General features: G+C 42.2%; 1 protein-coding gene across 8 annotated transcripts in view; it reads right to left on the bottom strand.

The window, feature by feature from the left end:
- Positions 1 to 214: 214 nt before the first annotated feature.
- The window catches only part of LOC115111840 (LIM and senescent cell antigen-like-containing domain protein 1), a 38,608-nt gene continuing 26,806 nt past the window's right edge, over positions 215 to 12,016 (bottom strand). For 6 of the 8 annotated variants that reach the window (XM_029638376.2, XM_029638357.2, XM_029638386.2 and 3 more), the window contains exons 4-11: positions 9,061 to 9,181; positions 8,197 to 8,346; positions 6,297 to 6,447; positions 5,098 to 5,190; positions 4,682 to 4,730; positions 4,503 to 4,578; positions 3,653 to 3,826; positions 2,713 to 2,800 (exon numbers count right to left, since the gene is read on the bottom strand). In XM_029638376.2, coding sequence (XP_029494236.1) covers positions 3,697 to 3,826; positions 4,503 to 4,578; positions 4,682 to 4,730; positions 5,098 to 5,190; positions 6,297 to 6,447; positions 8,197 to 8,346; positions 9,061 to 9,181 — 770 coding nt within the window. In that variant the 3' untranslated portion in view covers positions 2,713 to 2,800; positions 3,653 to 3,696. Of the gene's footprint in view, positions 2,801 to 3,652; positions 3,827 to 4,502; positions 4,579 to 4,681; positions 4,731 to 5,097; positions 5,191 to 5,497; positions 5,591 to 6,296; positions 6,448 to 8,196; positions 8,347 to 9,060; positions 9,182 to 12,016 lie in introns of all 8 variants that reach the window. The other 2 variants (XM_029638333.2, XM_029638349.2) reach the window with 2 other exon arrangements.

Consider the following 12,016-nt stretch of genomic DNA (forward strand, 5'->3'; position numbering starts at 1 on the left):
ATCCATGCTGTATCACAACAGGCCGTGATTGGGAATCCCATATGGCCGATGTAGGCGACATTGTAAATAAGAATGTGTTCTTTAACGGACTTGAAGGTTAAATAAATATAATTACTGTAGGATCTCACGTGATGGTCAATATTTGATTTCGTATACGTTTTTAAACAGACATTAAGAAAATACTTTCTTTAAAAACATCAAATGCACAAAGAAACATGTAGCAGGATTTTTTATTATTCAGAAGTCAATAAGTTGAATATGATGACATCTAGAAACAAACCAAAATTAAAGTAAGAAGCATAAGGCGAACACTAATCAAGGCTTTGAATGTAGCATAGCATATTATATTGTAGTACGACAGAGGAAAAACATAGGGTTTTAAAATTCCCATTTAGCAGTGTAATGTGGAATTGTATCACTCTATGCAAAACACATTTCTTCCAAGTAAAGTTTAACACAGCGGAAAACTAAAACTCAACTAAATTCATGTTTTCTACAGGGATAGAATGCTTTTCTCTAACCGGCAGTTCTCTACTTCCTATGAGCATCTAGATAGAAGTCACACTGCCATAAGAGGATAGCTGAGCTTACACCTAGGAAAAACACACATTCACACATCTTACAGTACTCATACATGCGCTTTCATCTAAAGTAAAAGGAAAAATTAAACATTGCAGTTACAAGCAGATCCTAAATCAATGGAATTGTTTGTATCTGTTATGTTTATCCCCCCTTTTAAAAGACAATGTAATGCATGACATGTAAAGAATGGAGAAAAGTATTTCCAGATATTATTTGATTCCATTACTGTTGATAAAAGTGGGTTGTTTATTCTGAAAATACTGTCAAAAACATACAAACATCTGTTATCCAAGTTTACAAAACACCCTTCAGTGACATAACATCTTACATTTTTACTGTCTGTGTGATAAAAACACAAAGGAAATGTAACAATTGTGAAATAATATGAATAGAACAATATAACACCACACACAATGTTGTGGACACACAAAAAGCTCTATATGAGATATGCATACACGTGTCACCTTATTCAGTACTATCTTTGGATAATATTTCAATACATCCTGAAAAATGTACACAAACCTCTGGTACGAATCTGACTTCTCTATATGACCTCAACTGCTCTGGGATGGAGGCTACTCTCTCGCTCAAGAAGCTGCCTAGCAGATCTGCCTCAAATAGCACTGTACATACATTAGATACTTTCAAATACTTGACATGTTCTTGATTTAGCTTACCGGTATGCAGGGTGCCAAGAATTTGCACTTTTGGCACAATTCCAATCATTCCAATTTACCATGCAACTCCTTTAAGACTTTTGGAAAAGCATTCTTCATGAAGCTGGTTGAGAGAATGCCAAGAGTGTGCAAAGCTGCCATCAGGGCAAAGGGTGGCTGCTTTGAAGAATCTCAAATATAAAATATATTTTGATTTGTTTAACACTTTTTTGGTTACTACATGATTCCATGTGTTATTTCAGAGTTGATGTCTTTACTATTATTCTACAATGTAGAAAATAGTAAAAATAAAGAAAAACCATGGAATGAGTAGGTGTGTCCAAACTTTTGACTGGTACTCTATATTCAACCCAGTTCTGCTGCACAGTAATGTGATTGAGAGTAGCATCAGTAACATAGCCCAGGTGTCTCTTTCCACTTGTTTGGCATGACAATGATAAAGTAGTTGGCTAAGGCAGAAACAGACCAGCACACTGGCAGTAACAACCTTATTAATACTCTTTATTCTTATGATGAAATACCAGGACACTGATGCATACTTAAATAAACAAGTTGGGTTTTGCAGTGAAATTTTAAGCTAAAATAACTATTAAATATATGATATTAGCATCAAGGATAAATATGAATATAATATGAATATGTCTTTAGACAAAGGCAGTGATTTGGCGAGGACTCTTTGTGTACTGTTGGTCTCTCTGCTCATGGGTTGTCACTATTTGGCCAAGCATGAAAAGATTGAAGGAAACTGCAAATGTAATTTATCAACAACATAACCTTAACCCTAGTCCCTAACCTTACACCAAGAACAAATAGCTCATGTGGTTGCTCAAACATTCTGATGATATCACTTTTGTCCATTCTAGCATGGCCATCTAGTGACTATAGGCTTCCGGTCTGTCTGTCTGGGTCAGTCTGTCTGGGTCAGTCTGTCTCGGTCGGTCTGCCTCGGTCGGTCTGCCTGGGTCGGTCTGTCTGGGTCGGTCTCGGTCTGTCTGGGTCAGTCTCAGTCTGTCTGTCTCGGTCTGTCTGGGTCGGTCTCGGTCTGTCTGTCTGTCTGGGTCGGTCTGTCTGTCTGGGTCGGTCTGTCTGTCTGGGTCGGTCTGTCTGTCTGGGTCGGTCTGTCTGTCTGTCTGGGTCTGTCTGTCTGGGTCTGTCTGTCTGGGTCTGTCTGTCTGGGTCTGTCTGTCTGGGTCTGTCTGTCTGGGTCGGTCTGTCTGGGTCGGTCTGTCTGTCTGGGTCGGTCTGTCTGGGTCGGTCTGTCTGTCTGGGCCGGTCTGTCTGTCTGTCTGGGCCGGTCTGTCTGTCTGTCTGGGTCAGTCTGTCTGGGTCAGTCTGTCTGGGTCAGTCTGTCTGGGTCAGTCTGTCTGGGTCTGTCTGTCTCGGTCTGTCTGTCTGTCTCGGTCTGTCTGTCTCGGTCTGTCTGTGTCTACTTCCGGCCCACTGTCTCCGCCAGCTTCTTCAGCCTCTTCTTAAGTTCCAGAGGAAACTTCTCGTAACACTTCTTACACACCGGCTTCATGTCAAACTCCACAAACTTGTTCCTGTAAGGGAGAGACAAAGATACTGTATGAGCAGGGTTCTTACTTTCATTGATCTATATCAAGAGGTGAAGGTGAAATAAAAAGAGTCCTACACTCCAGCACTACTTTCTTTCCTGCTCCCTCTCTTCCCCTTCTACTCCCTCCCCTCCCGCATGTTCTTTCCCCCTCTCCCTCTTGCTCCTGGAAAGAGGTAATTTGAGCATATTCAACTCTATAGTGTTTAGGCTTTAGAAGGGAGAGCACATGTGAAACACATTGGCGTCTGAAAAAAAATCAGACAGCAAGTCAAACATCCAGTACACAGAGACAGGAAAGGATTAGTGTTTTAACCATCAACCAGGAACTGGTAAACAAAGCCTCATCTTTACACGGATCTGAGGAAACACACACTACCGTACTGTACATGCCTCTAGCCTCGACCAGCTGATCAAACTTCTGGTCCGATTATTACAGCATTACGTTAAACCAAGAGTGTGTCTGGCCATATAGAATAACCATTTCCTGCAGAGTTTCTAAATATGGTCAACATTGCACGGGAAACCGGAACTGACGCAAAGAACAGCGTAGGCGATTTTACCAACCGGTACCGGTAATTATTTATGATCTGTAGCTAATCTCTACTTCTGTTGATTGTTCTTACTCTAAAATTGATCAATTACAGAGATGGTGAAAGTGATTTAATCAAAAATGCATGATTCAAAGATAGTGTTTAACACATATTTGATTTCTGTGTCTAAAACCTTCAACTGACTTGTCAGAATGGACAAATGAAAAACAGATAGGAAACATGAAAACATAAAAAGTAAAATCACAACACATGGAAAAAGAGAATGAAAGGAGATGAAAACTAACCAATGAATGGAAAGTGGAAGTGAGGAGAAAGGAAGGGCAAGGGTTTACAGACACATGGGCATTTTCTTCTTCTTTTCTTTTTCTTGTTTGGCAAGACGGCGCTTCATGTCGTCCGGCAGGCGCTCGTAGCAGTGTTTACACACAGGCTTCAGATCCACCTCTACAAACTTATCCCTGGTAGGACCAGGAGGGGGGAGGAGAGAGGAAGAGGAAGGATATGGACAGACAAACAGGGACAAGTGAAACAGAGGGACAGAGAGAATATAGGAATACACAGGTAGATGGAAAAGCTACAGGTACAGTGTAACAGGTATAGTAGAGACAGATGAGAGACAGAGAAGGACAGTGCTAACGCTTCAGAAACCTCTCAAATATTGTCTGGTTTTAGACTGTGTGGTGTTGGGTTCTAGTTTGAAATACTTGCTATACTAGAAGTTAATGGTTACATGTATGAGGAATGTATATGGTGGGGTCAATGGAGGCTGGATAAGAGCCATGGGCCTGGAACGTTACTAAGTAAGGGAAAAGGCAATCACATGGTTGCGGTCACTAATAAGGGTAGCTGTGGATTAGCTGGTGGGCCGAGGTCAGGTCATATGAAGGGAGAAGGAACAGTTTATTACCCACATCCCTTAACTTCCTGCCTAGCAACAAAGATGTAAGAGTTCAGAGAAAAGCAGGGGACTCCGCCTAAAGGAGAGTATATGTGCTGGTGGAAACATGTCTTTGTCTTATGCAGCTGTGTGACCCAGTGGATGAATGAACTTGGTTGGAGTTTAACTATGTTATTTAGAACTTAACAGTGGGATCACAGGATGTTTTTGCTATGTTAACAGTCAGCCTGACTTACTTTAGGGTGAGCTTGGTGTTGCAGGTGGAGCAGGCGAAGCAGTTGACACACCATGCCTTGTTCAGGGCTGACACCACTGGAACACACAACACAAACTTCATAACAAGTAATGCATACACTAACATGACATACAATATTTTTAATATGACAATATTAGATGATGAAATATAACATCCTACCATCACCCTCAATGACACGGTTGCAGTGGTAGCAGACATCTCCAAAGAGCTGTAGAAGAGGAGGGGAGGAGTCAAAGGCCTCACAAATCACTTGTTTACTGTGTTTTCAATAGAACCATGCAATTTACTTAAATGTCTACAGTATTTTGATTCATCAGTACCAATAATATAGAGCTAAATACTGTACATTTATACATCTACCACTAGATGGCCCCATAGAACTAAACAAGACTGGAGGTCTCATTTACATTACATACAGCAAGATGCAATCATTCTCATCAGGCTCATATTCATGTTCAAACATTTGTTCAAAGATAAATAGACTATAGTGCCTGGATTGGATAAAGTTACTGAGTAGAGATGTGATTGTGCGACTTCTCTTTCCTTGGGCTGTGTGCAGCCTTCCCCTACATTACCTGGTTGTAGTGAGTCTCACAGTAGGCCAGTCCTTTGCGTTCGTAGTGGCGATGGCCCAGGAAGGGTTTCTCACACTTAGCACACACAAAATGCTGCAAACACACACAACATGGCCCCACACAACAGGTTAGTACAGACAGACCAGCACAGGTCAGTTCAATCCAGTTCCGTCTAGCTCAGTTCAGACCTATTAAGAGTCAGACCAGACCAGTCTAGTCTAAGATTAGTGGGTTCAGAGGGCAGCAGCAGGGCAGGAGCACCCCCCTGTGAAGCACTCACCCCTACAGACAGACAGGAGCCTTGTGTGTGTGTGAGGGTGGTTCCACCAGGGGGCAGAATGGAGCACAGACAGAGCAGGACAGGATGCAGCCAGAACAGGTCTCCTAACTAACCCCTCACCATGTTAAAGTGTTTTTCACAGTAGGCGTGGTCCCCACGCTCATAATACGGGTGGCCGTGAAACGGACGTTCACACAGAGCACACACATGGTGCTGCAGGAGGGAGGGAGGAGCGATAGCAAGTAGGAGAAAAGTAGAGAGGAAAGAAGGCAGCAGAGACATGAATAGAGGAGAGGCAGAGGGAAAGAAAGAGGAAGGATGTCCTCCATTCTGAGATAGTCCAAACATGACCACAGAGATGATATGAGAGCAGGGTAGAAATACCAGAGGAGGCTAGAATAACATTCATTCCACATACAAACTCCCTTGAACACATTTCTACTTTGATGTTCTGAACAATTATAGTTATTCAGACAGAATGAAAGAAAGCAGGGCATACCGAAGAATATAAAAGTATTCTGCTTTGTAATAATCACGTCATGGCTACAAAATACTATAATCATATACAATATATTTAAATCTAAATGTTCTGTTCTATAACATTGCAACCTTCAGAACAGTAGTGATGTGCAGTTTGTGAACGATTTGTTCTTTAACTCTTTTTACTGACTCAAAAGCCATGATTCGTTTTCAGAGTAACTTGTTCAATTGGCATTGGTTTGACCTTCTGGCCGCAATGACTCCTACAGCAGGATTGAAACCCACTCCTCCGGTCCTGCGGCTCCAGAGATGTGCTCCGACCTACAACTGAGTCGAAAGATTTGTTCTTATAACAAGTTGAAAAGACAAGTCAGTGTAAAGAGCCGAACTTCCCATCACTACTGAATAGGTCCATATTGTAGGAGTGATGTCATCATACCTCGACGTGCCACTGCTTGCCCATGGCATTGACCACGCGGCCCTCGATGGGTCTCCTGCAAGCACCACAGATGGGAACACCCATCTTGTCATGGCAGGGCAGGCAGTACAGCTCTCCCTTCAGCTCCCTGGCATCAGCAGTCAGCTCCTTACTACAGGGGAGAGGGACCATTACATCATCACTAACTACATTACTCTTTCCCATTGTTTTGGAAAACAAAGATATTGTTTTAGCTAGTTCCGTTTTGAATACTGACAGTGATCAATCAATTAATGTTAGTGACTTGAGATACCAGGTTACCCAGGTAGAATAGCTCAAATTAAGACTAAAAGCAAGTGATAAAATCTAAAACCAGTAGATATTGCAGCCCCTGAGTAACGGAGTAGTGAAGAATTGTAACAGTGGAATGCTGCTGACCACACCTCTCTTCTCAATTTGTGATATTCAATGTGTTAGTATGAGTCATCACGGAGCCAGCTCCTTGCCTAATCTGGTGTTCCCTGGTGCGTGTTCCCTGTGTGTGTGTGTGTGATGCTGACTATGCTTCTTTTGTTTAGCATCCTGCCAACAGTGTGCCCCTCTATGCTTTCTGGTCTTGGTGAGTCCTACCTTACTAGGGGATAGTAAGTGCACTGTATTCAAAACACAAACCCAGTGGCAGTGATAGGGGAATGAGTCGCCTGCACTGACTTCCTGACTGAATACTCATTATCACAACCTCTGCCTCAAGCATGGGACAGGCTGACAGCTGTAGGTTTGTTTAAGAACAGACAGTCTTACAGGAAAGGTTTGCTTAGATTGGAGTTGCCTCTCAACTGCCATCTAAAAGAGCTACTCAGATAATCATTCTTCTATCGTCACTCACTCCCTCTCTGCTCTTCCTCCCTCTCTCCCTGCTCTCTTCCTCCCTCTCTCCCTGCCCTCTTCCTCCCTCTCTGCTCTTCCTCCCTCTGCTCTCTTCCTCCCTCTCTCCCTGCCCTCTTCCTCCCTCCCTGTTCTTCCTCCCTTTCGTCTCCCCTTTGGCTGACTTTACAAGGGTAAACACTAGTGAACCCAACCCGGAGGAGTCCCACCCTGCTACAGAGAACAAACCCTGTCTATAACAGCTCTTGAGTTTCTACCACTGACAGGCTACAGTACGTGTATAGGTTGCATAGACGTTAGTGTAGAAGTTGTGTTTATACTAGGTTGTGTAGAAGTTGAGTAAAGATAAGTTAGTGGTTATATACAGACCACTAGGTTTCTGTAGCAGGTGTGTTAAGTTAGTGGTGATTTAGCTTGTATGCAGGTTGTATAAATATTGTGTTTTGGTTGTGTAGTGGTTGTATATAAAGTTTGCGGAGTTGTTTCAAGTGGTGTAAAGTACTTAAGTAAAAATACTTTAAAGTACTAAAGTCATTTTTTGGGGTACCTGTACTTTACTATATATATATTTTTTGACAACTTTTACTTTACTACATTCCTAAATAAAATAATGTGCTTTTTACTTCATACATTTCTGCTGACACCCAAAAGTACTCATTACATTTTGAATGCTTAGCATGACAGGAAAATGGTCCAATTCACGCACTTATCAAGAGAACATCCTTAAATGGATGTCAGAGTGTTGGAGTGTGCCGCTGGCTATCCGTAAATTAAAAAAGAAAAAAGAATAGTGCTGTCTGGTTTGATTAATAAAAGGAATTTGAAATAATTTATAAGTATATTTGAGCTATTACATTTACTTTTCATACTTAAGTAGATTTAAAACCAAATACTTATAGACTCAAGTAGTATTTTACTGGGTGACTTTCACTTTTACTTGAGTCATTTTCTATGATGTTATCTTTACTTTTACTCAAGTATGACAATTGGGTAATATTTTCACTACTGGTTGTTTCTATATTGTTTGCATGTGTACCCGCAGTTGTTGCAGTTGAAGTGGTCGGGGTGGTAGGGGTCGTTCTTGAACAGCAGCGGCTGCTCCTCGATGATGGCGTGGCACTTCTGACAGATGTACTTCCCCAGACCACGGGCCTTCTCACGGTTATGACACGGGCGACACAGGTGTCTGAGGGAGAGAGATACACGATAATAAAGAATGAGATCAGCCTGACCCAGAGGGAGAAATGATGTTGCTACATTCAGTGGTGTGTATTCATGGATATCAAGGGAAGCCAGGCTTCCTCAAAAAATGTACCAAGAAAAAAAAATGTTTTTTTTGTCTCTCTGTGTTTCAAAATTATCCTTCAATTAATAAGAGACAATGTATCTGACCAGAGAAGGCATCTGAGCGAGCGAAACAGCGCCCATCTGTTTCTGTATCTGTAGGTCATCTATCTGATGCTGTCTGGTCCAAAAGAGTATGACATTGTTGCCACCCAAAGCAGTGAATACAAGGGAAGCCAGCGAGCATTTCCAATCCAACCCACATGCATCACATACAGCAGGTGTAGGTAGATCTTACCGTGAAATGTTCACTTACAAGCCCTTAACCAACAATGCAGTTCAACAAATAGAGTTAAGAAAATATTCACAAAATAAACTAAAGCAAAAGCAAAGTAACACAATAACGAGGCTATATACAGGGGCTATATACACTGGGCTATTCTCCAGTGATTACACCCATGCACCGCTACTGGCTACATTAAAACTGTTGTGGGGTGTAAACAGTGTTAGGGATTTCTCCTTGGTTTCTAAAAGCTATGAAGTGGAAAGGTTGCTGTCCCCTGGTGTTAGATCAGTAATGGCTGATCAATGATCCAGCCCAAGTCTCTGGACTGACCTGCCGGCGTTCTTGACGAAGCCCACGTCAGCCAGCACGGCCTGGCAGAGGTCACAGCAGAAACAGTCAGGGTGCCAACTGTTGTTCATCGCCTTGATCACACGACCAATGATAAACTCCCCTGGGAGGAGGAGGAAGAGAAGAAGGAAGTCAGGGACAACACACTGGCAACACTATAACATCCCCCGTGCACACACATCACCTGTTAATGTTAGGGCCGGGACAATACCAGTATCGCAATAAACATTAGTATGGTGGAAAATGTATTTAGGAAAACAGCCCTAATGTTGGAAACAAACCATTTTTACCCCAAGCTAAAGCACACACCATTTTACATACAGCTTTTAAAATGACCAAAAAGTTTGGTCTGCTTTGTGTTGTCATTTTTGACAAGTAAAAAAAATATTGCGACACTGGTACCGTCCCGGCCCTAGTTCATTTAGAGAGAAAAACAATAGGCGGTAGAAGTCTACACAGTTGTGTCTAGAGCTCAAGGTGAGGGAAGCAGGGTTAAAAGGAGACCAAACATGACCTTCACACAACACAAACGTGTGTAATATATATATATACACACACACACGCACACACACACGCACACAGTCCTTGCTGGCCTTCTAGACAGAGTTCCTGTCCAGTGTCTGTATTCTTTTGTCCATCTTAATCTTTTCTTTTTATTGGCCAGTCTGAGATATGGCTTTTTCTTTGCAACTCTGCCTAGAAAGAAGGCCAGCGTCCCAGAGTCACCTCTTCACTGTTGACGCAGAGACTGGTGTTTTGCGGGTACTATTTAATGAAGCCGCCAGTTGAGGACCTGTGAGGTGTCTGTTTCTCAAACTCGTACTTGTCCTCTTTCTCAGTTGTGCACCGGGGCCTCAACTAGTCTAAAGAATACTCAACTAGTCTATAGAAGGCCCGTTTATTGCTTCTTCTTTCTTTCAGCTGTGCTAACATAATTGCAAAAGGGTTTTCTAATGGTCAATTAGCCTTTTAAAATGATCAACTTGGCTAACACAACGTGCCATTGGAACACAGGAGTGATGGTTGCTGATAATGGGCCTCTGTACGCCTATGTAGATATTCCATAAAAACGCTGCCGTTTCCAGCTACAATAGTCATTAACAACATTAACAATCTCTACACTGTATTTCTGATCAATTTGATATGATTTTAAATTGACAAAAAAATTGCTTTTCTTTCAAAAACAAGGACATTTCTAAGTGACCTCAAACTTTTGAATGGTAGTATATACAGTGGGGCAAACAAGTATTTAGTCAGCCATCAATTGTGCAAATTCTCCCACTTAAAAAGATGAGAGAGGCCTGTAATTTTCATCATAGGTACACTTCAACTATGACAGACAAAATGAGAGAAAAAAATCCAGAAAATCACATTGTAGGATTTTAAATTAATTTATTTGCAAATTATGGTGGAAAATAAGTATTTGGTCAATAACAAAAGTTTCTCAATACTTTGTTATATACCCTTTGTTGGCAATGACAGAGGTCAAATGTTTTCTCTAAGTCTTCACAAGGTTTTCACACACTGTTGCTGGTATTTTGACCCATTCCTCCATGCAAATCTCCTCTAGAGCAGTGATGTTTTGGGGCTGTTGCTGGGCAACACAGACTATCAACTCCCTCCAAAGATGTTCTATGGGGTTGAGATCTAGAGACTGGCTAGGCCACTCCAGGACCATCGAAATGCTTCTTACGAAGCCACTCCTTCGTTGCCCGGGCGGTGTGTTTGGGATCATTGTCATACTGAAAGACCCAACCACGTTTCATCTTCAATGCCCTTGCTGATGGAAGGAGGTTTTCACCCAAAATCTCACGATACATGGCCCCATTCATTCTTTCCTTTACACGGATCAGTCCTCCTGGTCCCTTTGAAGAAAAACAGCCCCAAAGCATGATGTTTCCACCCCCATGCTTCACAGTAGGTATGGTGTTCTTTGGATGCAACTCGGCATTCTTTGTCCTCCAAACACGACGAGTTGAGTTTTTACCAAAAAGTTATATTTTGGTTTCATCTGACCATATGACATTCTCCCAATCTTCTTCTGGATCATCCAAATGCTCTCTAGCAAAATTCAGACGGGCCTGGACATGTACTGGCTTAAGCAGGGGGACACGTCTGGCACTGCAGGATTTGAGTCCCTGGCGGCGTAGTGTGTTACTGATGGTAGGCTTTGTTACTTTGGTCCCAGCTCTCTGCAGGTCATTCACTAGGTCCCCCCGTGTGGTTCTGGGATTTTTGCTCACCGTTCTTGTGATCATTTTGACCCCACGGGGTGAGATCTTGCGTGGAGCCCCAGATCGAGGGAGATTATCAGTGGTCTTGTATGTCTTCCATTTCCTAATAATTGCTCCCACAGTTGATTTCTTCAAACCAAGCTGCTTTCCTATTGCAGATGCAGTCTTCCCAGCCTGGTGCAGGTCTACAATTTTGTTTCTGGTGTCCTTTGACTGCTCTTTAGTCTTGGCCATAGTGGAGTTTGGAGTGTGACTGTTTGAGGTTGTGGACAGGTGTCTTTTATACTGATAACAAGTTCAAACAGGTGCCATTAATACAGGTAACGAGTGGAGGACAGAGGAGCCTGTTAAAGAAGAAGTTACAGGTCTGTGAGAGCCAGAAATCTTGCTTGTTTGTAGGTGACCAAATACTTATTTTCCACCATAATTTGCAAATAAATTCATTAAAAATCCTACAATGTGATTTTCTGGACTTTTTCCCCTCATTTTGTCTGCCATAGCTGAAGTGTACCTATGATGAAAATTACAGGCCTCTCATATTTTTAAGTGGGAGAACTTGCACAATTGGTGGCTGACTAAATACTGTTTTGCCCCACTGTATATTCTTTTGTTTCATTCACACCTGCACTATTGGAGCTTAAGAATGTCACTGTACACTGCAACTACATCTGCAACCCTGTGCATGTGACTACATAACGATCTAA

This window comes from Oncorhynchus nerka, linkage group LG3 (assembly GCF_034236695.1).
Source record: "Oncorhynchus nerka isolate Pitt River linkage group LG3, Oner_Uvic_2.0, whole genome shotgun sequence".
Lineage (NCBI taxonomy): Eukaryota > Metazoa > Chordata > Actinopteri > Salmoniformes > Salmonidae > Oncorhynchus > Oncorhynchus nerka.